General features: G+C 37.5%; 1 protein-coding gene across 1 annotated transcript in view; it reads right to left on the reverse strand.

Annotated features, from left to right (window-relative positions):
* The window catches only part of LOC148117641 (uncharacterized), a 62,853-nt gene extending 47,288 nt beyond the window's left edge, over window positions 1-15,565 (reverse strand). The window contains 1 exon segment of the mRNA XM_087902414.1: window positions 15,384-15,565. Within this exon segment, the coding sequence (XP_087758540.1) occupies window positions 15,384-15,428 (45 nt within the window). The 5' untranslated portion in view covers window positions 15,429-15,565.
* Window positions 15,566-27,084: the final 11,519 nt, after the last annotated feature.

The raw sequence follows: 27,084 nt of genomic DNA on the forward strand, positions 1-27,084 counted from the left end.
TATGGTGCACCAGGCTTGAATGTTGGTTTTGACCCTGTAATGCCTCCGTGAGCAGCTTGATAGAGGCTGGTTCTTTAATATGGAGATGGACCTTGTGGGCAGTTGTAAACCAATAATGCCTCCTTTGAAATGGTTTGAGCCATATGTCTAGATGATCCTAGATAACCAACATGCATCCTAGCAACTTAATCTCTAGTAGGCCTTGTTAGCAAATACTTATCTTTGGGGTATTGCTGTGGTATAATCCTCTTGTACAGTGTAAAAAAAATTATCATTTGAACTGGTTTGATAAAACACTGATTTAGGCACAGACTGTGCAGAAAGTCAGGCTGGAAATTCCAATTGAGGATGCTAGGGAGGAGAAGGTGGAGTCAGGTGCATGTGGAGAATGCCATACTGAGAGAAGTTAACAAACTACATGGATAAACATAAATAATAATTAGAGGTAAATTTCAGTTCAAGAGCTAGTTAGTAATAAGCCTAAGCAACTATTAGTAACTAATATTAAGCTCCTGGGTCAGTTGTTTGTGAAGCAGCTGCTACATGCTTGTGAGTTTCTGGTGGGGCAGAAACATCCGCCTACAAAAGGCCCCCAAAGAAATGATAGGATAAACGTGTAGATTATTGAATCTACTTTACAAAGAATAAAGGAGGACAAAGATATTATAAGATAAAAGGGGAGATTGTTGAATCAACTTTTAAAAAACAACTACTTATTTTAAATATTTTACATTGATATGGATGTTTATAGTTGATAAAAACTTGAGATTATTTTTGTTGAAACACGCTGTCCATACATTTATATTCTTGTCCAAGATATTTTACCAAATACAACTCACTTTACAATGTAATGAGAATTTCTAGTCCTTGAAAGTTACTATTACCAACTAATTAGGACATACAGAAATGAATGTTAGTAGTTAGTCCCCTATTTCCATTGAAATTATACTCATGTTAGGTATGTTTTCAAGGTCATACAGAATGTTATGAGCTGATTCAAATGTACATACTTTAGAGAAAATGTTTGATGAAGTAAGAAATTTTTGCTTCATTGGGGATTACAGGTTACTTCTGAAAAAAGTGAAAATACAAAGAGGAGATTCTATTAATAATCTAGGATATAAAATACTTCTACCTTCAGGTGTTCACTGTAATTAGTGTCCTCTCTGCAGGTGTTTCAAGTCTGTTTAAAGGTCATCAGTGCTCCATGAACCCTTAAATCTTGGATTGTCCATGAAAACCCCAAGGCAGAAGAATCCCCAGCAAACTCCCGGAGAGTTTGTGTTCTAACCAGATAGCAAGCAAGGGTAGTTCCTATTTTTTCAACCTGATTGTTGTTGATTCTACTATTAACATAATCATACTGTATCCACAGTCCAGAGGCAGAGAATGATAAATGGCCCTGGTCCTTATTACAAAATCCAGTACCTATTTAATGTACTAGTGCTATCAATCCTGGAAGGAATAAGGGACTTCTCATCTCAAGGAACTTAATATACAAGCTAATCTCTCATAAGCACACCCCAGAGAATAACATGATCTATGTAAGCCCTCAAAGGTGGGCCTAGAAGAGTCACCCTTGCCTGAATCTAGGTCTTATGTTGAAAATCAGTATCAACCATCAAACAAAATTAATAAAATTTTATGAGCAGACAGAAAGAAAACCTTGCTTTTTTAGTGATATTTCAAATATCAATGAGCCATGTTTGAAGTCAAAGTATATAAAATGTTTAGAGTATGGGCTTACTCCTGTCCCTGAAGTCAGTACCAGTACATGCCTACAACCCAAAGCTTTTAAGGACAGATACAGAGTAGACAGCTGAAATTCTGCAAGTCTCTTTATATCTGATAGCAAACTAGAGACCCTCTCTCAAACATGCTAATAGAAAAGGACCAACAGCCAAAATTGTGCTCTGAATTTTATACCCAAAGCACGACACAAATGCATACTTTTCTGCACATAAATGATCACATGCACACAAATATACATAAGTAATTAAATAAGAAAGTTGCAATTGGAGAATGTGTCACACTACTTTTATTTCAATACTAGGGTAGCAGAGGCAGGCAGATTTCTGGGAATTTGAAGCTAACCTCATCTATAAAATGAGTTCAAGAACAGCCATAGATAGATAGAGAAGCCCTATCTCAAGATAAAATTTCAACTTTGACTTGTATTTACTTATCCTGAAATCATTTTTTTTAAATACGCTGAATTGTCTCAGGTTAATTAAAGCAGAGGTCCTGAAATTCAGATTATGTCTCTTTTACTAATTTTGGGTGTCATCAATTGGTCCCTGTGAAAATAACTGAGTATGGTGGTAAAGCAAGGGAAATCTCATTGAATTCAAGTCAGTTTGGTCTACACAGTGACTATGATAGTAAGACTTTTCCCAATAACACACACATGTACACACTCACAAATAGAGTTGAATAAAATTTTGCTTTGTTCTTTGTGAACATCTCATAAGAATGCTCCAGCTAGCCTAAAACACACACTATATAGTTTAATAAATAAATATGTTGGATATTTTAAAACAACTTCCAGGAAACATTTTATTCTATACAATTAGCTCATTATTCCAGAGCATAACAGTCTTCTATACACGATGGCATATCCAAAGTAGTTGTCTTTATAATTTCTTAAATTTCAATAAACTGGAAGTGGGAGAAATTTCACACTGCTTACATTTCCTCCATTCTTCATTACGTCATTCTATGAAATTTGAATCATTTTTTTCTTGAAAAGTTTGTAATTTAGGAACATTTTAACTATTTCTCTGTAAATTATGGTATTTGGACATTTTGTTTTAGTGCTAAGACTCCAACTGTGGGAGGTGAAATAATGCCTATTAGAGTAAACTTTACTGCTACCAGTAAACCAAGTATTTTCTTTACTTTTAGTTTTTTGAGACAGGGTTTCTTTCTGTCTTTGGAACCTGTCCTGAAATTCACTCTGCAGACCAGGCCAGCATTGAACTCATAGAAATCCACCTGTCTCTGCCTCCTGAGCACTGGAATTAAAGCCATTTTCCGCCACCACCTGCCAGTTACTTTTTAAAGAATGTTTTTCTAAAATAGTTAGAAACAGTTAATTTGAGGCAAAGGAACTGGTGGCATGTAGCATGTTTTCTTTGATTCATAAACCAGTTCCAAGATCACGACATGCTGACATTTTTTTCTTAGGCTTGTTTCTTGCTAGCTCTTATAAATTCCCTGTTTCTCTTTATCCACATTTTACCTCCTTCCTTTCTGTATGTCCTATATTTGTTTCTGCTTCTGCTATCTGGCTGGCTGGCTGCTGCCTAACTTTAGGTCCTGGGCTTGTCCCTCTCATTCTCGTCCATTCTCGCCTTGTTCTCTCTAGATTCCTCCTCCAATTTATCCCTTCTACCAGCCAGCCCTGCCTTCTGTTAGCTATTTACTGTTCAGCTTTTTGGACAAATCAAGTGCCTTAGGCAGGCAAGACAAAACAATAACACCTCTTTACATAATGAAGCAAATGCAACACAACTTCACATAGCTAAAGTAATATTCCATGACATAAACAAATGTAACACATGCTGAGATTGTGAAAGTATCCTTCCACAACAGGGGCAGGGGCATGAAGTGATTGGAGAGAGGAAGGGAAAAGAAGTTTTCCTTTGTTTATATTTTAAATATTAAACATGGAGAATAGAGCTAAATAGAGAATTCTCAGAAAGTGAAATACAAATGGCTGACAAACATTTAAGTGTTTAGCACACTTATTAAATATTGGGGAAATGCAAATGAATTACTATTTCTCTCTGATTTGATTTCATTAATGTCAATATACCTATTTTTTTAAAAAAAATGACAAATCCTGGCAACAATGTGCAGAAAGTTGAACTCCATTTCAGTGCTTAAGGAAACGCAAACTGGTTTAACCAATTTTAAACTCAAACTGGAGGTTCCTTGAAAGGCCACCTCTAAAGATACTATATACCCAGCATTACCACCACTGGTATAAGCATCCAGAAGTCTATATCATGTATGGTAAATCTGCTAATTCATGCTCATTGTAATTATATGTACAATAGCCAGGACACAGAAAGCACCCTAGATTTGCATCAACTGATTAATGAATAATAAAAATTGCTATAGTCATATATGGTAACATTGAAGCATTGAGAAAAATTAAACTACAAAGTTCACTGCCTGATATTTTGTTTGTATTCTGATAAATAAAACTTACGTGAAGATCAGAGGATAATTTCCTAATTCTCCACTGGCTTCAGCAAAAGCACTGTGGAATCTGTGTGTCTATAAACAATTGAATATTGAACACATGTGTTTACATTAATAATACAGGTAGTGTGCATTTGTTCTTTCATTCCCCTAATGATAGGATATTCTCTGGCACCCTATAGACATTGCTCTTACTGAACTAGTTCACTCTTAATAATTCCTGCTCACTGTCTTAGGTAAAATGACTCTTCTGAATCTTACCCTCTAGGATTTCAATCTAACCACTAAAGTTTCAATATTCATGTTGCCCTCTAGCAACAAAAATCTGTCATATTAATGAACTCCTAGATATCTGTCTCCACTTCTAACCATTCCTAATGTTTAAGTTTTCTTTCTTTCTTCTTCTACTTCTTTTATTTCTTTTCTCTTTTTTTTGGTTTTTTGAGACAGGATTTCTCTGTAGCTTTGTAGCCTGTCCTGGAACTAGCCCTTGTAGACCAGGCTGGATAGAGATCTACCTGCTCCTGCCTCTGAGAGCTGGGATTAAAGGTATGTGACACTACTACCGAGCAAATTTTTTTTTTATTTTGCATGAGTATTCATACAAAAGTTAACATGTGACTATAGGCTGCAATGTTCTTGAGAACGTAAGAGGAATATTTGAGTGTCATTTCTCAGCTATTATGCTGAGATATGATTTAGAAATAAAGATAAAAGTATATAATACCTAAAGCAGATCCTACCCAATTCAAACATTTCCATGTTTTATACTTCTAAACAAAATCACCAAGTTTAGTTAAAAGTCAAACTTAAGGAAGGAAAAAATAGTAGATGCTTTCATAACCGACTATCCAAATTCTTGGGAAGAGGAACAAATTATTTGAAGAGTAATGATAAAAGTTAAATTAATCTTGAGGGATCATACATTCATTTAGCTTGTCTGTTATATTATTTGATTTTATTTTCAGATATGGTTTCAGTACATACTTCAGGCAGGCTTTTAACTAATGGTCCTTTTCCTGGTTTGATTTTCCTCAATATGACAAAAGTTAGGATTCTTTATGAAGAACTTCAGTGATCGGGGATTTTCTTCATTAATAATTCATGAGGGAGGAACCAGCCCACTGTAGAGCTGTGCTATTCCTGGTCAGGCGGTCCTGCAGTGTATACGATTGCAAACAGAACTTTTAGATGTGTCTTTCTTTTCTAATGAGAGAGAGAAATGGGGGGTAGTATGGGTTGTTTGGGAAGATTCGAGAGGAATTGGGGATATGAAAATCATAATCAAAATATATTGTATGAAAATATATTTTCAATTGAAAAAAAAAGAATAAAGAAAGAAAATTGAGGAAGTCAGGAACAACAAGCCAGGAAGCAGTATTCCTCCAGGGTCTCTATTTAAGTTCCTGCACCTAGGTTTCTGCATTGATTTCCTGACTGACTTGCATTCATGGTGGTCTGTGAAAGCCAAATAAGCCCTTTCCTCCCACAAGGACTAAGTGAATTCCATGAATCTAAAAGCATCCACTGAACTGGAAAAGAGGAAACAAAAAAGAGACAGGGACACAGTAGGGGTTGAAATAAATTGTGGAATTGATCATGGTACATTAAACTTACATATGAAATTGTAAGCCAGGCAGTGGTGATGCACGACTTTAATCCCAGCACTAGGGAGGAAGAGGCAGGTGGATCCCTGCTAGTTTGAGACCAGTCTAGTCTACAAGAGTTAGTTTCAGAACAGGCTTCAAGGCTACAGAGAAACCCTATCTCAAAAAACCAAATAAATAAATGAATAAATTGTAAAATAATGAAGGGTGGATAATGTAGGAATAACAAACCAAGACAGTCAAAAACTTGAACTTCTCAACATAATTCTGATCAGTTATGGGGCTAGGTGGAAAAAAAGCAACTGGAATATTATATATCATCCTAACACCTGTTTGTAGTTTGATTAATTAAAACCCAGAGATAGATCTGTGGGATCAACCTGAAGACCAGAAAAGCAAAGCAATCAGGCACAGTCTCTTACCTTAACTAAGCCTGAAAATGGCAATTTTCAAGACTGCTTCCAAGGATCATGAGAATTATACTGAACCTGAAACCATACTCCTCCAATCTTATAATCTTCTCTAGTGCTGGGATTAAAGGTGTGCACAACTACTGCCCGATTTCTATGGCAAACTACTGGGTTTATGGGGACTACATGATCAGTATGGCTGATCAGTACAACTGCTTTACTCTCTGGTCATCAGGCAAGTTTTATTTATTAAAATACAGATGAACTATCAGTACATCAATTAATTAAATGATTGTTGCTTAAACATGGAAATTTTACAAAAAGCTGACAGGAAAGTACTGGAAAGGCGACAGTGGGCTGATTTTCAGAAGTATTATTACAAAATTAAGATTCAAACAGGAGTGGGAAACTACAAATGCATGACAGTATGAACACGAGTTCTTGAAATATTTTGTATTCCTTCAAAGGAATCCATTTAAGAGCCTCTAACATTCACTCAAATAAAATCTAATTCATTTGTCACTAAGGACAGGTCTAACTACTGAAATCAGTGAACTCAATGAAAATATGATGAAATAGAAGACAACTTGGTTTACCATGTTTCAATTAAAAGACAACATAATAGGTGCTGTGGATGAAGCTTGCCTAGTTGGTGGAGTGTTTGCCCTGCATTCACATCACCAAAAACATGTGCAGCAGCTGTGGTAGTGGTATACACTTCTAATCCCAGCAATTCTGGAAACTTAGAAGGATCAGAAGTTCAAGAATTCACAGGAGGTCACAATTAGTCTGGGCTACCTGAGAGCCTGTCTCAAAATACTAAACTAAACAAACAAAAGCAATAATATCATCACTGACAAGATGAAACAAATCTGTGATGGGCAAAAGATTGAGGAACAGGAGCAAAAGGCCAACAATAAAGAGCACTGATTCCTTTTCTAAGGGGCCTGGAATGATTTCCAACATCCACATAGAAACCAACAACCATCTTTAATTCCATTTCCAGGGAATCACTCAATAGGTAAGAGAAATGCAAGTGGTACACAGACATACATACAGGTACCAGGATTCCATAAATAGCTGCTGAAATATAGACAAGGAAACCCCAGGATTTCTGGCTATGTTTAATCTTGTGTACACCTCATTTTTTAACCCAGGGCCCCTGAATCCATGGCAAACACCAAACTGATCCTAAAAACCAAGCTGGCTAAGCAAGTCTAATGTTGTGAAAACACAAGGCACTAGATTTTTCCCTACATGGAAAACAATGTGTTCTCAGGGGCCTAGAAGAACCTACTCCAGGACTGCAACAAAATTTTATTCCCTAATTTGTAATGGTCTTGACCTTCTTGGTACATTATAGCTGTTATAGAAAAGTAATAATAGCTTTACTTAAATACAGGTAATGTCTTCATGCTTTCATAGGTCTGAAAATGTATCTTGAATTAAACTAATCTGAACTCAAAAAATCTATCTTCCAACTGAAGAATAGGAAACATCCTTCCCAATGACTGTCTAGTTGTAAGCAAGAGCTACATTTCTTAGAAGATTTCACATTTGTTACAATACACAATCATTTATTTAGACATATACAAGGTAAGAAATAACTGGAAGAAAAATGATATTTTCCAGGTCATGATGTATAATCTCAGCTCTTAGAAGTTAGCAGGATTTCCCCAAGTGTCAGAATAGCTGGGGTTACAAAAATGAATTCCAGGAATGTTACTCAGAAAAATTAGCTCAAATATAGCAATTACTTTATTAAATAAAAGTTTAACAACAATGTAAATATTATTTAGCTAAGATATTTTGTTGACTTTGTGACAAAAAGTAATATATTTTCTTAAGTACAGACATGATAGCATCCATAAGAAAAGCTTCAGTCTTTATTGAAAGGTAAGATACATGAATAAAAAACCTTAAAAATTAAGAAATGAAGTAATCTAAAAAGACAAATATCCTACTGTGAGAAAAGCCACAGTGAACTAAAAAACAATAGAAATAATTTTTAAACAAACACTTGATCTATTTACTGAAACCATAGTGAAGAAAACACATTTTCCAATATTACACAAGAATTTCTTATTTTTGTTGTTGTTGTTATGGCAATTGCTCCCCCCCATTTAGATTTTTATTGATTCTTTTTACAAATATTTATTTATTTATTATGTATACAATATTCTGTCTGTGTGTATGTCTGCAGGCCAGAAGAGGGCACAAGACCTCATTACAAATGGTTGTGATCTACCATGTGGTTGCTGGAAATTGAACTCAGAACCTTTGGAAGAGCAGGCAATGCTCTCAACCACTGAGCCATTTCTCCAGGCCCTAAACAAGTATTATTAGGGAGGGAGCAGCTCAGTGGTAGAAGAACTGCTAGCAGAAGCCTTGCTAGGTTTCACTCCCAATGCAAAAATTACCTAGAATAATGGAAAATAAAAGATAACCCAAAATCATAGTTGTAAAAGCAAATAAAATTTTAAAAAGAAAAGTCAAGTAATAATGATGACTTAGTACTATTTTCTGTAGACGTGGGCCATGAAGGACCAAAAACAAGCAGAAATCACATAGATCTGAAGGAAAATCAAGAGCATCCTTCAACTCTGAATCTAAACCTATGCAGTATGAAAAAGGCGCAACACTGTCACATTTTACATATAGAAATCATGAGCTGGACAGTGATTGTGTGAGGATAAGAGCATCAAGACAGGGGCATCCTTGGGTGCATATGGAAGTCAAGGCCACCCACCCCTACTAAAGACTAGGGAGCAAAATAAGTAATTCTGACAAAAAATTTTTAGACCACACATGTTATTCTATTTTTTTGATAGCACGACAATCATTGATATTTAGTGGTAATACTAAAATGATCTCAGTCAGGTGTGGCAGATCATACTATAATCCCAGGGTTATGGAATCAGAGGCAGGCAAATCTCTGAGTTTGAAGCCAGCATGTTCCTCTAAACAATGCCAGGCACTCCAACATTACATATCACCACTATTTCAAAGAACCTAAAACAAAGGACAAGCAGGCTGGTTCATGCCCTCATTACCAGCACTTGGCATTAGGATCTGTCTGTGAGTTCAAGGCCAGGTTGGACTACATGCAATTTCCATGACAGACTGAACTAAAAAGAATGTGTGAAAAAATCAAATCAAAGTCTATTTTCATTACATCAAAACATTAAAAATCTTTATAACTTATGTCTTAGAGTCTTTAAAATATCATAGTCTTCAACTGTTACAATATTTTATGGCATTGATAAAGGCTCAAAATGATTTAAAATGATTCTGCTGAGTCATAGTCTGCAAATATTAATTTTATTTATCTAGTCTACCAGAACAGACTAGTTCTAGGAGGTCAGAACTTTTCAGAACATGCTGTTAGGTCATACAAATAAAAAATAACAAAGGGAAGAAAAAAATCCAGTCCTGTGTAAATATATTCACCATACATATACTGAGTATTCTTTAAAGGCTAACACTGGTTTGAAAAGTTTCTTTGTGGATGTATATGTGTGTGTTTGTGTGTAGGTATGTGTATTTGTGATGAGTGTATATATGTTTATGTGTGTCCTTATGTTTGTTTAAATTTGTGTACATGTGTGGGTATGTGTATATGCTATATGATTATGCTTGTGTGTGTTTCTTTGAGTAGTGTTTGTGATTTTGTGTGTGGTGAATGTTTATGGGTATTTTGTATTTGTGTTAGTAAATGTGCATCTGAGAGAGAAGTGTATGTGATTTGTGTGTGTATTTGATGTGTGAATCCTTGTATATGCTATACCTCATATATAAAGGTCAATGTACAACTTTTAAGAACTGATTCTCTCTATCATTGGAACAAATTTATTGTACATGTATGTCAGTGTGAATTGATGGGATGAATCATCTCAAGAGCTCAAAAATACATGTAGTCAAAGAAGTAAAAACAATTACTGGCACATAAAGTCAGTGCAAATATACTTGTATGATTGCTTTCCAAACATACAAAAGTTAACTCAGGTTTACTATCAGAATATTTTAGGTCAACTTTATAAATGGCAAGATTTTAGAATTGAAATTAACCCCAGGGGATAGAGAGATGGCTCAGAGGTAAGGAGCACTGTCTGTCCTTCCAGAGGACCCAGGTTCAATTCCCAGCACCCACATGACAGCTCACTACTGTCTGTAAATCCAGTTCCAGGAAATCTGACACCTTCGCACAGACACACATACAGAAACACCAATGCACATAAAATAAGAATAAATAAATCATTTTTTAAAAAAGAAAATAAATCCAAAGAAACAGTGGCTAGAATCACCAAAATTTAGTATATTCACTGGTGTATGCATTTGTTAACATCAGTATGATACTTCTTTAGTACAAAACACTAACTAGAGGCCTTTGCCCCAGGACAAAGATACAGTTTAAAATGCATAAAAGCTATAATACAATCTATTAGCATAAGCAGGTGATGGGGAAATCCTTACATTTTAAAAAGAATACAGAATGCATATACTAATATGAGAAATTTTCACATGATACCTAGTAGAGAGGTCCTGCTTCTGTGAAACTCTCTGGAGCTACAAATTACAAATACCTACATTAAATCTTTTTCTTTTAGTATTCCATTTGCTAGGCTCTAACTGCTATCTGTTATTATTCAAAGTAATGTGGATATCATTCAGTAAGCTGTAGTAAGGTCTTCTTGCAATCCTAACAGGGAGCCATGTTTTGTTACCATTATTCCACACTTGTTGAACTTTAAAAAAATATATAACCCATATCAATACCCCAAACATATGCATGGCACAATTGATGTCATCAAATGTCCTCAGTCTCTGCAGCAACTGTCACATCCCTCTCATTGGCTGAAACACATTTCTTACTCACCCTAAAAGAAGGAGTAAACATGGCTCTTAGATTCTGAAGCTAACATAAGAATTCAGAAAAGTACATGGCATATAACCACAGCTCTCAGAAGCTGGCAGGAAAACTACCATGAAACAGTGGCCTGCTGAGCTAGAAAACAAAATATAAACAAAAAAGTCCATTCAGGGTAGTAAGAGCAGTCCTAGGAATTTCAAGTCACAGTCCCTGAAAGACTCTTATACCTTAGAATGGCATGAACTGAGCAATACTTTAAGTGCTTCACTCTGGTTCCTGTTTGAGAAATAAAATTTACAGACTTATTCAGCTATAATGAAAATCAAAATGGCAGTTCCTCAGAAAATTGAGAATAGATCTACCTCAAGATGCATCTATACCATTCTTGGGCATATGCACAAAGGATGCTTCATCATTTAGTTGATTTTTTTTAATTGTTGGCACTTTTAGAGGCCTACCACTAGCTTTCTAAATAAATCACATGGAGGTTTCTTCTTACCTATGAATGCTAAGCCTTAGCTTGGATTCTTTTTACATGGCTTTTGTTAACTTAAATTGTCCCATCTATCTTTTGCCTTCTGGGCTTTTATCTTTCTTTATTCTATATACCTTTATTTACTTATTAATCTGCATAGCTGGGTGACTAGACCCTGATGTCTGTCTCTCCTTGTCTTGCTCCTGGATACTTCTCTCTTTCTCTTTCTACTTATTCTTGCTGAACAACAGCCACACCTATCCCAATTTTACCTATCTATAGGCTATTCAGATTAGACTAATCAAGTACTTTCAACAAGCAAAGTCACACAGCTACACAGAGTTGAACAAATGCAAAATACAGGAATTCAAGAAATCCTGTCATACAAATATTCCACAGTATACACAAACACAACACATCTAATATTCCACAACAATTCCACATTGTGTCTAAACTAAAATGAAAGGTTTGGATTTTTCCACAAAACTACATACAACAATCCATTTATCAAGATATTTAATCATATTTAAAATATTCATTACTTTTGTATTTAGCAAGTTTAGAGAAAATACTCTATTATCTACCCTATTTTAGTAATTCAAAACTTTTTCACCTAATTTACTTTCCATCATAAGTAAGGAAAACTATAAATCTAATTGTTCAGTCTTCTGCTCCATCACAGATCCCAGAAGGATGTAATATTACCTGACATCAGAGAATTCTGACTGCCTGGACAGTCACTTGAATTTCCTCGGCAACCATGGGCCATCAATCTTTAATCTACAAGCCTAGAGTATCTGATAGACTTGTCAGTGAAGCAGGAAATTTGAAGGACTGTCCCAGCTTGTACTGGCAAATTTTATCAGTTACTTTCCTCTGTGTCTTTCAGAATGTCTTTCAGACTCTCTGGTGGAGAAGGAACCTTGAAGACAATCTCACCATGTTTTGATAAATTAAAGCCTACCTGGTGTAGGAGGGTATCTTGTCTGTGTTACTTTCATTGGTTAAAGAGACTGCCTTGGCCTAGTTGATAGGGCAAACTCAGGGAGGTGGGGAAGACAGAACAGAATTCTGGGAGGAAGAAAGCAGAGTCAGAGAGAACCACCTGCCATGAAGCTGCTAGGTCAGACATGCTGAATCTTTCCCGGTAAGCCATGAGCTCATGGTGACATACAGATTATTAGAAATAGGTTGAATCAAGATGTGAGAGTTAGCCAATAAGAGGCTAGAACTAATGGGCCAGGCAGTGGTTTAATAAATACAGATTTCTGTGTGATTTTTGGGAGGTATAAGCTAGCTGGGCCAGGGATGCAGCCTACTCTTCACTACATCACCTACCTGCTCCTCATTCTGGCACACTCATCTTTGGTGATAACAATATTTTCCTAGACACCTGCCTCTCACATCCCCCAAGGAACAGATGCCTGACATCTCTGGGATGACAGTACTTGAGATGCCTCTCTAGCCACACCTTTTGTTGAATGTGGACACCTAGCTCTCCCCTTTCCAATGATGCCTTGTGTCCACAGGAAGTAGCCAGATTTGAGTCTACATCCCCCAAATCCCAGCTGGCCAGGCCCAGAGTGCTAACTCTCTGGGTCAGGGGGCAAGAATAGATGCAAGGGCTGGGGCCTAAGCTCCCAACGTAACATTCTAGACTCTTTGGATATAGGGGTGACAGAAAATTGGAGTGGTAAATATGAAAAACATTTAGGCTCTCTTTGGAAAAAAAGATGTAGACTCAAATCTGGCTACTTCCTGCGGGGTGCTCAGAACCACTTCCACAGAATATTTAAGTGAACTCCCAAAAGAGGAACACGTGGTCTCTTTCCCTTCCTCCCAGTGGTCACGTTCGTGACCCCTTGGGACCACCTGAGAGTGCAGAACTCCCATTACATCTGGACTTATTTTTTAATTTGGCTTGTTTTGATGTGAGTTGATTGGAATTTTGCATCGGCAGAGAGCTCACATTAAGAAAATACTCCTAACAACTTTGATGGTCTCTATATCTTTATTCCCCAATTTAACACATACCCTGCTTTTTTATACTGAGCTCTACATATCTTTAAAGCAAAGAGGTTGATTTAACTCAGCAGGGTTTTTTATTAACCAATGTCTCCCCACAGCTGTTTCCTTTCCATTAGCATTAAAAAAATTAAAGATAATAATCCATCTGTAACCTATATTTGGGTGTCTTAATTACCCAATTCTGTTAACTGAGCATATTTTTAAGATGCCTGATGAAGTAATAATCTAATTAATCCTAAAGACACAGGTCACATTCATAAAGTAACTACTGTTACTGTGTAACTATGGTTACTTTGTAACTGTTGGTAAAGAAAAACAGACCAGGAATTATAAAACAATCCAGGCATATTAGTGCTTGGAGGAAGCAACGAGAATGCAAGTATGATGTAGTTGTCAACTGTAAAACTATTTTTCAAACTTGAGGCAGACTTTATGGTTATGTACTCCAGAGACTAGGGATTTGTATTCAACCACATTAAAAATTTCTCATGTATTTTCTCGAAAGATCACTGTCTTAATGCAGAAAAGTTCTGTTAAGTAGGGCCACAACATTTTACCCAGATCTTCTATTTTAGATGAACTACAGTAAATATAGCAATTAGGTTTAAAGATAAAGTCAGTCCCTTTCCCAGATTCCTTTTTGCGCTGATCTGTGGACTGCAAACAATGGTCAATCAGGACACTGATAGAGCATCTATAATTGACTACCTGATTCCACATAGATAATCTCAACTACTTATGAAGGGGAAAAGTTTTCACTCTCAGTCCAGCCTCTCCTTTTCTGCATGGTGTGTCCACCAGCTTCAATAAACTCTTCCTCTTATTGTGTTTTGAAGACAGAAGGAATGCTCCATATACAAATTCTTTCCCTGCAACTGTATTGCGTAGTCAACTGCATGACTTAAATGCATAATTTTAAAACTGTGAGGTGGTACAATCATTTTTTAAAGGAATTTTGAAAGTCTAATGTACAGGACAGCAATGTCATTGCTCTGGATAGTAGCAGACCAAGGCCACCTGAGTCAACATAAGAGAACTTGTCTCAGAAATAATTTTTCTAACAGGATGGAAATGCAGCTGTTCAAAAAATAATATGCCTTTCCATTGAGAAAGGACTTCACACACGTAGGGTGCCAACCTTTAATGCCTCTTTGAAAGGCTTAATAAGGTTGCTCTTTGATATGGTGATGTGCCTGGTGTCTGGTTTTAAATCAGTGGTGGCTTCTTTGTAATAGTTTGGAGCCAAGTATCTGGACAATCCCACTGAATAATGTGTACCCTAGCATTCTAATCTCTAACAGCTCTGATTAAAACACATTTATTTTTTGTGTGTTTTAGAGGCAGTCCTCCCTCAGCTAAATTCTACTTTGTGAGACTGAACTATTTCCAAGGCATTGGCAAATCCTTTGTATCAGCAATTCTACTCTTCTACGTTGCAGCTTAGAAGTGCAGTGCTACCCAACAGGTGAGATTCCTTGATGTCGTCCACATAGTTAAATTTAACGTAAGGTTAAATGCAAAGTGCTCAATATCGGGAAGATATTGGAGAAACTAGGCTTCTCCGACTTTTGCATACTGAAGTTGACAAGAAAGATGTTTGTAGACACAGCACTCTGCTCCCAATTCTCTAAGCGGATTAAGCCCAAAGCGCAAAGTTGTTCAGAGTTCTGTTTCTAGATCTAGGAATTAACAGGACCGCCTGTGACTTCACAATGCAGCGAATCTGGCGGCAGGTTCCCACAGGGATCCCGGAAGAACACAACATCCCGTCTCCCGCACCTCACCTTCTGCTCCTCCCCATCTGGAGACAGCATTCCCCTGCTCACCATGCTGTCGTTTCTCAGCTCACCAAAGCTCTCAGTTCATCATCTCCCAGCAGCAGCAACTTTACGCAACACAGGAACCCACAAGTGCCAGCCCCTCAGCAAAATCGAGACAGAATGCGGATGCCCGGAAGAGTTCTGACTGGCAGGTCACCTGGAGGGCCTGATTGGCTAGTGCGGCCTGAGTGACAAGAACACCTCCCACAGGGCTGAAGCGTACTTAAAGAGACAGCACAGAGGTTTCTGGTCATTCCATCCACCTGAGTCAAAGATCTTTTCTTGACTGGCAGAGAAATGCTTTACAATAGCACTTGCCCCTGGCTATAAAAGCAGATGCCTTTAAAATCTTGCACTCCTGAGGAACTTACCCTTTTTCCTCCAGGACACAACGTGGCTAGCTGGCTTGTACTGTGCACTGTGCTGTGCTAGGTGAGTGCAGGGATTCCCTTTCCCACAGGGGTAGAATGCCCAGAATATTAACAACTAAAGAGAATTTTAAGGTCACAAAAGGAGATGATTGTTCATGCTTCTTGCTGAGGTCGGTTGAACTGAAGATACTTTTACAAGGTTTTCACAGATATTACACACAACAGAAAAAAGAAAAGCAGGAACCAGATCTGAAACATGATTATAGATCTTTCCCCCATCAAAAGGCTGGATGATGGCTCCTTTGCTTTACCAGTTTTATTACTGAAACTCGACGCAAACTGCAGGAAAATGTATAATAATGAAAAGATCAGTGTTCATGGAAATGTGAATACGTAAGAATAATGGAGCTAGAAGGAATGTCTTCACGAGCATCATTATTAGCCAGCACATCTTCCTCCATGGTCAAGTGGATAAAATACACAACTGCACTATTCAGGATTCTCTACATGAACAGGACAGGTAGAATGAAGCTCAACATGTACATAAAAAGTGAGCTTATGAAAATGACTCACAAGCTGTGTTTCATGTTGTCTAAAAACTTCTACTTATAAAGGACAATTGAAGGATCCAGTAGATTGCTTCTCAACCTTTTCCCAAACATCAAGTAAAGAATCCAGTAGTTGTTCAGCTCACGAGGCTTGATTTCTCAGCTGGTTTTAAGTATTCACCAAAATTTCAAAGAAGTAGTCTCTAGAAGTAGTAAAAAAATGAGCTTGGTAGCCAGAGCAAGGTGACAACAAGGAGACTTTTCTACTTCAATATACTTTATATGTAAGTGCTGCTACCAGAAAGTGAGAAGGTTAAAGTTAGATCATAGACTTGTTTGATTCAGATTTTCTTGTTTTGGTGATTTCAAGACAGAATTTTTTTGTGTAGTTGTGGATCTCATTCTGTAGGACAGACTGGTCTCAAACTCAGAAAATTCCAGTGCCTCTTGTTGGGCCCAGATTAGGAACCCCAGAGAGAGACCACCAAGGAGGCACAGACTGTAATAAGCAAGGTTTAATATGCATAATACAGACATGTTTGGAACTCATCTTCATTCCCCTTACAGCAAGGTCGAGAGGAGTTGTATATCCTCTGTGGGGTAAGCTTTTAAAGACATAACTACAAAGAGAATCTTTGAAGCTGCGTTGGCATGGGTACAAGGACTTTTGCTCTCTCCCATTCTGTTAAGTCAGCTTTCTCCTTATTCTTAGGTCAAAGTCACTATTCTTGACTTAGGTCATCTTTATCAGCCAGTACCAGGTGGCAGGCTGGGCTGAGCTAAGTGACCTTGTGCTTGGAATCTACTGGTTGGGACAGGGGAAGGCCACTGTCTTCCTGGGAAAACATTCTGCTAGGAAATTTCTTCTTACCCCTTTAAGAATAAGGGGTGAGGGTTCCACATTCCCCACGTCTCTTGGTCCTAAGATCAATCATGAGCTGGCTTTGCTACCTTCGGCCAAATTTTCTTTTACAATAACAGAGTCATTTTTTTAGGTTTTTTAACTCAGCATTTTAACAGGGATTATTGGACGATGTAATACTTAAACTGCTTCTAGCTGACTTTAGGGTGTCACTGTGAAGGGTTAACAAAGGTGAAATGCCTGTCAAAAACAGAAAATTTGAGGAACATTGGATTTGTTGAAGAGCCAGGGAGTATTTACATCAACTAGACTAGTCCACATCAGTTTTAAATAAGTCCATGGTCCACAGTCATTTTGAGCAGGTTGTAATCAGCAATTGACGCTTTTTTTTGTCCGCCAGCCAAAGCAAAACCTGTTGAGACAAATTTAAACCAGGAACAGGAGTTAATACATTTGAAACTTTTAGGCCCATATTAAAATTTACATTATAAAAATAGCAAATAAGAGATATCTACAAAACAGTAAAAATAGACTTATACCTTTGAGTCTCAGCAAAAACACAGAAAATCCTGAGCTTGTAACCCAAATAGTATATCGTCATTGCTTTATTGTTTATGAACTTTTATATCCTCAGACCTTTATATATAATGAACTAACAAGCTGGCTATAGCTTTGTGTAAGGATCTGGATATCCTTTTTGGTCTTAAATTGATATTATACCTGGCCTAGCCATTAATACAATCAGAGATCTGAGATGGATAAGTAAATTATACTTAAGTACTGACAAAGTAGAAAAATGACAGAGACCAGCCCATAGACAGTCATACCCAGGTCTCCAAAGCATTGGAGGCAGCAGTATCAGAACAGCAGGCTTTACCAGACCCTTATGGTGATTGGTTTCTGTGGAAGAGGGACATGGGAAAGACTAACCTTATTTTGTCTAGGCAAAAGCGGTGCAAAGAATTCTCCATGGTCCGACTGTTTGTTCACAGTCTGGGCTGGGTCCTGGCAGCCATTCCTGCACTAGGGGTCATCTTTCCCAGTGGTCAGCATCGTTGTTATCCAGGTGAAGACATTGTGGTGTCCCACAGTCTTCTTTGGAGACCTTGCGTCGCTGTTAGGATCTCAGAGTCTCTGTATGAAACAAGCTTTTTAAATTTTATTTCAAATGCCATTTTTTATAGATCTCTGAAGTGTTTTGGGCTGTTTAGGTATCTCTGATTAGACAGATTTTATTTTAAATTACTTGTTTTAAGCTTTGAAACATATGTAGGGCACTAAATAAGGCTTATCCCTGCATTTATATTAGTACTTTGAGAATGACTGATTATTAACTTGTATTTTAACAGACCAGAATTATATACAACATATTTGTCAGATTGAACCTTTAAATTAATGATTTTAGCAGAGACAATGAGACTAAAATCTAAATATTAACAATATGAAACATTTTGTAAGCATATAAGTTTTATAACCTAATTTATTGTAACTGAAGCGTTTGGTGACTATCACTTGACATTGGTGTTTTTTTCTTGTAACTTTTTTGGGGGGAGTCTAGTTCCAGCTATTCCCGGTGGTTACTGACATTCTTGTATATCAATAAAGAAAGAACAGCATAAAACATTTAAATTTTTACAAACCCGAATCTAATGACCAGAGCTTGGAGAAAAAGTACTAAACTTATAATTATCAAATGCTACTTCTTTTTTTAATTTTTATTTTCCATTCAATTATTTACATTTCCTTCCCTCTTCCCAATCCCCGCCCACTCCCCCACACCCCCTCCTCCCTCTCCCACCCTGCTTTGAGAGGGTAGGGAATCCTGTACTTTAGGAAGTCTGAGGCCCTCCCCCCTACATCCAGGCCTAGGGAGCTATGCATCCAAATAGCCTAGGGTCCCAAAAAGCCACAACATGCAAAGGCTAATTCTTTAACAAAACAAACATACAAATTTTCTTAAGAAATAAACATGACTTTTTAAAAAAACAAGTGAGTTTTTAAAAATCTGAATTAACCATTAAACATTTAGGTACAAGAAATTACAGCAGACATCTTGGCCTCTTATAATTTTTTCTTTTGTGGCTTTTTATAATCATTTTGTAATTTTTATAACCTATATTTTTTCCCTGGGGAAACAAAAACATTTTTAGACATAATGTATCTTTGACATTTATTTTAAAATCAACATTTTTTAAAGTTACAGGTTAGTACAATTTAAAACTTCTTATAAGCAATATCAGGACAGGAAAGGGTTCAGACAGGAAACTGGTGGCCAGCAGAAGAGACCTTGAGTGTTATCATACTGAAGAACTTGGCTTAGAAAAGAAAAGAGGCCAGAGAGTGTCCTTGGCTGCCAAAGCTTTTTTAAAAGAGTTTTTGTTAATATTTTCTTTTGCCCATGATCTCAGATTCTCTGTTTTACATTTACCCAGTTTTTAATTGCAAGCAGTCAATTCCCTGTCACCCACATGCATGTCCCTCTCTCCTGTCTAAGGCAAAGGCCCTCAAGATTCAGAGAGAGAACAAGGGGAGGGGCTGCCATGCTCTGCTGCAGCTGGCCTCTCTCAGTCACTGGCTCCACTGCCTGTCTTCTGAAGAGGCATTCCCCTGCCCTGAGCCCAGTGCATGATAACTTTGCCTCCTGCTCTGTCCCAGGTACCTCTGCTCCCTTGCCTTGGAGCCCTGCAGGCCCCAAAGATGCTCTGCCATGGAGGTGGGTCACAGGAAGAATACTGCACCCCTTCTGACTGGCAGGTCACCTGGAGGGCATGATTGGTTTTCGAGGCCTGAGTGGCAAGAACACCTTCCACAGGGCTATAGTGTGCTTAAAGACACAGCACAAGGGTTTCTGGCCATTCTTTTCTGCCCCCATCAAAGGTCTTTTCTAGATCTGCCAAGATAAGCATTTCAATATCACTTGCACCTGTCTCCAGTAGCAGACACTGTCACAATCTTGTACTCCTTAGGAACTTTCCCTTTTTCCTCCAGGACACAGCGTGACTAGATAGCTTGTACAGTACACTATGCTAGGTGGGTGCAGTGATTTCCTGTCCTACATGGAGAAGACAGCTCAGAATATTAACAACTAAAGAGTTTTAAGATCACAAAAGGAAATGTTTGTTGTGTGATTTCATGCTGAGGTCAGATAAACAGAAGGTACATTTTACCAGGTTGTCACAGGGATTTCAGACAAGCATGAGAAAACAGCAGGAACCAGATCTCAAAAAAGATCTTTCCCCCACTAGAAGGCAAGGTGATGACTCCATGGCTTTTTGAGTTTTATTCCTGAAATTCAGAGCAAATTGTAGACAAATGAAAAATAATAAAGAGAGTAGTGTTCGTGGAAATTTGAATACATAGAGAATAATGAAGCCAGGAAGATTGTCTTTATGTGCACTGCTGTTAGCCAGCAGATCTTCCTCCATGGACTGGTGCATAAAAACATGCAGCTGCATTATTCAAGATTTTCTGCATAAACAGAACTGGTAGAATGAATCTCACCATTTTAGGAGAAAGTAGGCAGATTAGAAAGTCTCACGAGCTGTGGTCCAGGTCATCATAAAATAGCTGCCCATCAATGGAAATTGGAAGAATCCAGTAGATTACTTCACAGTCTTTGGTCTAAGATCAAGTGAAGAACCCAGTAGGTGTTCAGTCAATGAGGCTCAATGTCTCAGCTGGTTTTCAGTATACACCAAAATTCCAAAGAAGTCCACTCAAATGCTGGTAATCTAATGAACTTGATCGCCAGAGCTGGATACCAGAGCAAAAAGAGTGCTTATTTCCTTAATATCCCTTCTATATGTCAGCTGCTACCAGAAGGTGAGATCTAGGTTAAAAGTGGTTCATAGTCTTTGTTTTGTTTTGTTTTGTTTGTTTATTTATTCTGTTTTTGTTTTGTTTTGTTTTCCTTGGTCTTTTTAAGACAAATTTTTTGTCTGTGTAGCCCTTTAATTCATCCTGTTGGCCAGACTGGTCTCAAGCTCAGAAAATCCCAATTCCTCAGCCCCCTGAGTGATAGTGTTAAAGGTGTGTACTGCCACCAAGTAGCTAAAAGTGGAGCTTGCTGGGAGGTGATGGTGCTTGTCTTTAATCCCAGCAGTTGGGTAAAGAGGCAGGCAGATCTCTTTGAGTTCAAGGCCAGCAGACTCTACAAGAGATAGTTCTAAAACAGGTTCCAAAGCTACAGTAAAACACTGCCTCATCAAAAACAAAAACCAAAACAAAACATAAGACAAAAAACAAAAAAAAAGCAAATGTGGAGCTTATCACCTCAAATGATCCATATGAATGATGGGTTTACCTTTTCAAAACCTTTAATGAAGTAAAATCCCTCTCAGGTATAATCAATTCTTTGTGTAGTCAATAATCCCAGAAGTAGTCAGTTTGACTACCAAGAATAGCCATCTCAAGAGCCAAGACAGAGAAATGAGAAAATTTTTGTCCCTGCAGGAGACATAGAAAGCAGTCATTTTCCTAACAAAGGAAGCATGGAGATTTTACAAAGGGAGTCTAAACATATACATGTAATATTCTCCCTCTTCTTAAGCATTCTCAGTAAACAAATCTAGTTCTGAACATGATCAAAATGTAAAAGTGAGACATTTAGGGACATTCTAAGCTCAGACATGCAGGAAATATATAAATTATAAAAACGGTGGAAAGAAATGCCTCTGTCATGTTCATATTTTACAATGAGGTCTTAGTTGAAAATTCAATAAATGACAATGTGAAAAGTTAATTGTCAACCTTGATTTTTGATCTAAAAGGTAACTGTACCAACACAATAATTTTTACATACACAAAAGGTAGAGAGCACAAAACCAGAAAACTTCAAGATAAAGTCATCTAACAGCACTGTATACTGTGCTCATAGATGAATAGTTATGATGATCTCTCTTAACCTCAGAACAAGGCTGCTTTTACTCTGATGAAGCTGTTTGGGGAGAAGGACTTGGTTGCTTTCATGCAACACAAGAAATACAGGAAGATCACTGTGGGTTTTAAAGCCTGTACTACATAGTCTACACATAAACACACACAGAGAGAGACAGAGAGAGAAAGAGAGAGAGTCAGAGAGAGTCAGAGAGAGAGAGAGAGAGAGAGAGAGAGAGAGAGAGAGAGAGAGAGAGAGAAGGGAGACAGAATCAAACTGAATGACATACAAGAAATGAATCACTGGAAAATTAGGACAACATAGTATTCACAGTGGCAAAGACAGGGGTTTGGTAGGCATGAACTCAACAATACGGACTTGCATTCACAATGGTTGATCAGACTAAAGCTGCTGCTGATTGCCAGATGGCCAAACAGTAGAGACCAACATTGAGCCCCAGACAAGACGCCATTGCTGCAGTGACCACCTACCAACCTACTGCGAGGTTGACTACTCTGTACAACTTCCTCCATGAAAAGGAAAAGTTTTTGACTTAGGTTTGTATTCCACCTGGCCCCACAGATGTTCAGTCAAAAAGAACCACAAAAAGCTGCACCGGTTTAAAATGCTGACTTTCTGGGCCATCCTGCCAGGACAAACTCTGACTCTTGCAGGCAGGAAGTCCAACTGAGTGTGGTCTGTGATCAGAATACTGCAGCTTGCTTGCTGGCAGGGACCTTGAAACACTGTAGAGTTTTGATTATAAAAACGGCTCTGGCAGTACCTCTGTCATGAGGGTGGAAAGCTAAGGAATGGACTGGATCTAGCTGTCAAAGCCAAGGCTTTCATCCTCTCCTAAAAGACTCATGTAGTCAGAAAAAAAGAGATATACAGTAAAGAGAGACTCAAAGAAGAGAAAAACCTCTAAATGGTTTACAGTGTGTTAAAAAATATATGCAGGATAAAAGTTAAAGTTCTTAAAGTAAAAAAAAGAGAGTAGTTGGGTGTGGTAGCACACACCTTTAATCCCAGTGCCTGGGAGGAAGATCAGACAGGTCTCTGTGAGTTCAAACTGTGGTAGTGTACACCTTTGAGCCCAGCAATGGGGAGGCAGAGACCGAGGGATCTCTGTGAGTTCAAGGACAGCCTGGTCTACAGAGTTATTCCAGGACAAAGATATTACTGAGAACCTGTCTCAAAAAGCCAAAAGTTAAAAGTAAAATTAAAAGAAATAGAGGTTGAAATAAAGCCGCATAAAGATGGAAAATATACAGAGAATCTTGATGTTGTTTGCTATTATGCTCTCTTTGAATTGTTTGCATGCTGAGGAAGGAGTAATAGCTGCTAAAAGATATTTGTTTATAAATGCTGCTGAACTAATCAAAGATACATATTTTGCAAATACCTGGACTTCAAATTATGGATCTAAGGTTATGATGCTTTGGAAAAGATCTTCTTTTGTTTTCACGGAGGATAAGACCCTGTGGATTACTTCTATCCCAATATGGTATGATAGACCACACCCTCCTGAAAGGTTGCCCTGAACATCTTCAGAAAATAACTTCACTCAACTGCCAACTGAGATGAATCTGACAGACAGGTTTTACCATTAAAGACCTGATTATTAGTGCCCCTATACAGCAGGAAGAAGTTTGGAGAGAAGTAACTATGTCCATATTCCCAGATATTGTCTATAAATGTTCTTTTACATTTAGAGGGGGATATGATATAGATATGAATAATTTTCATTGGTATGGATTTTAAGGTCAATTTTGTTAAATGTATATGTATTTCTGATCCTGATTAAGGTATTGTGATTGTGTAGTTCATTTAAGAATGTAATATATAGGGGGCAGGAAGGGGAAAAAGAGAAAAGAATGAAATATATAATTAGGAAATATAGATTAAAAATAATCATCTATAATAGTAAAGCTTGTAGTCATGTTAGTTAGACTTTCTAGATATATAGAGATGTATTTCAATTAAATAAGCATTCTTCATATCTTTCCAAGACTACAGAATATGACATTTAGTCTTTTAATAACTTAAGTCTTTTCACGACAATGAAACACATCTGCTCCTGGCAACACCAGCTACTTCAAGAGGAAGATAGTCCTTGCAGAGTCTCCTTATGGAGTTTGGTAGCCATTTGGGCAAGAAGCTGCTCTTGCCTGCACTGATGTATAAACTGGACATAAAGAACCCACAAAGAGGGGCTGGAGAGATGGCTCAGAGGTTAAGAGCATTGCCTGCTCTTCCAAAGGTCCTGAGTTCAATTCCCAGCAACCATATGGTGGCTCACAACCATCTGTAAGGGGATCTGGTGTCCTCTTATGGCCTGTGGGCAAACACACAGAGAGAACATTGTATACATAATAAATAAATAAATAAATAAATAAATAAATAAATTTTTTTTTTAAATTAAAAGAACCCACAGAGAGAGGACTGCTGAATTTGCCTAAAGGTGAGATGGTCTTTTGGGGTTGCTGATTCATGAAAGAGTCTGTGAGACATTCTGCAGGATACAATAGAAAGTGACTGAACTGTCTTTGAAATTTCCTGCTTCATGGAAATGGCCACTGGATACTATGGGCCTGTAGGCCAAAGACAGATGCCCCAATGGTACAAAAAAGCTTTGGGTGACTGTCCAGGCAGCGAGATGTCTATGTCTTTTCTAGAGTTTGGAAGTTGCTTACTTCTGTTTACGTACATAGTATTATATTCTTCTGGAGTCTTTGATAGACTTGAAGAATGGTTAGTTGTAGTTATAGTTTTTGTTAGTTATGATGAAAGATAAAATAGATATAAGTATTGTAACTGTAATTCTTGCTTGATAACTGTTTTGTTATATGTAATTTTACTATGCTAAATTTAAAGCCTTTTTGTTTAAACAGAAAAAGGGGAAATGATGTTGGTGGGTCATCTGTGTATTTGTTACATTCATTGGTTAATAAAGAAACTGCCTTGGCTTTTGATAGGACAGCAGTTTAGATAGGTGGAGTAGACAGAACAGAATGCTGGGAAGAAGGGAAGTGAGGCAGATGATGAAGCTCTGGCCCAAGATGGACATAGGCTAGAATCTTCCCAGTAAGTCACCACCTCATAGTGCTACACACATTAATAGAAATGGGTTGATCAAGATGTGAGAATTAGCCAATAAAAGGATAGAGCTAATGGTCCAGGCAGTATTTAAAAGAATACAGTTTCCGTGTAATTATTTGGGGGCTAAACTAGTCGGGATTAAGGTGAGAACACAGCCTGCTGCTCAGAGAACGCAGCCCACTGCTCTTCTACAGATATTCCTTAACTGTTCTATATTTCTTTCTCACTCACTACTCCAGGTCAAACCTGGAAGGAGTTACAGGACTGTTGTCCCATCATTGGGCAGCAGAGGTAAAATTAGGTGCTCAAAATAGTTTTCATTTGCATAGAATGAGCAAGCTTTAAGTACAGGAGACATTGTTCTACATAGAAATCAATAACCAAGATAATTCTAGAGAATTGAAATCAAAATAATAATGACTTAGAAACATGAGAGAACAGAAACAAATAGAGATAAGAATAGAAAAAACACTTAAGAAAGTGTTTGAAAATGATACCAAAAAGTGATTTTTTAAAGTGATGATAAAAATGCACTTTTTAAAAAGATTTATTTATACATTGTGCATATAGTGTTCTCCCTGCATGTATGCTTGCAGGTAAGAAGAGGGCACCAGATCTCATTTTACATGATTGTAAGCTACCATGTGGCTGCTAGGAAATAAACTCAGGACCTCTGGAAGAGTAGCCAGCGTTCTTAACCACTGAATGATCTCTCCAGTCCTAACGATAGACTTCTAAAATTAAATACATCATTTCTACATTTACTTTGAGAAAAGAGTAGATCCTTCCCCAAAAGAGAGGATGTTATTAATAAGAGATAATTTGATGTTCCCCAAATATTTATGTTGGCTCCTGAGATCTGATCCTGACAAATAGAGTTATAGTCAGTGGCCTGTTTCTCCAATCTCTGAGCTGACATAACTGTGTCAAGCAAGATAAACCATATCTGCATAGGAAAGTTGCTTTATTGCAAATTCAGTGCTTTTTGGCTCAAGATAACCTTTCCAATATGTACAACTACATAATCTGTTCTGTGTTCATTCACATGACATTAATTAAAACATGCAGGGAAAATACAAAATCACTCCCCCTACCACAATCAGGCAATATTTTATAATGGTGGCTCCAACAACTGGCTACCAATGTTGTTTTTCCTGCAGAGAACACAATAATTTACTCCTCCTATTCTGGTTTGAAGACAGAAAGAATGCTCCATATGCAAATCCTTTTACTGTGACTGCATTGAATAGTCAACTACATGACTCAAATATATGATTTTAAAACTGTGAGGTGGTATAATAATTTAAAATTTTTGAAGGCAAAATATAGAGGACACTCAAGGTAATTGCACTGAAAACTAACGGACAGGGATGAAGGCCACTTGAGTCTACCTAGGAGAAGGTGTCTCAGAAACAACTTTTCTAACAGGAGGGAAATACAACTGCTTTAGAATTAATATGCCTTTCCATTGAGAAATCACTTCACACATTTAGGAGATTAATACAGAAAAATCTCTTTAATGATGATATGCAATAATCTCTGGGTAATGCTCAAAGAGGAGCCATCTTAGATAGATTTTGTATTCCATGTATACTATTATCCTAGAGAGTACTTTAGGCTTATGATCCAGACTATATTTTGAACAATTGAAATAGAAACAGGCAAATTGCCAGTCTGGATATTTAGGCAGATGGGAGAGTTACACAGCAAAGATATTCCCAGAATATTTTCTTAAGTACACCAGTGAGCTGAAAACAGCATGTCATTCTTCACTGACAGGGTTTTAATGTGAAGATCACAATGGATGAGAGAGACAAGACAAGAAAAAGTTAAAAAGGATATGGTGGGGAGATATTGCAGTAGATACATCCCACCCCTAGAGGCTTCTTCAGAAAAATAGAATCTT

This window comes from Myodes glareolus, chromosome 27, assembly GCF_982192425.1.
Source record: "Myodes glareolus chromosome 27, mMyoGla1.1, whole genome shotgun sequence".
NCBI lineage: Eukaryota > Metazoa > Chordata > Mammalia > Rodentia > Cricetidae > Myodes > Myodes glareolus.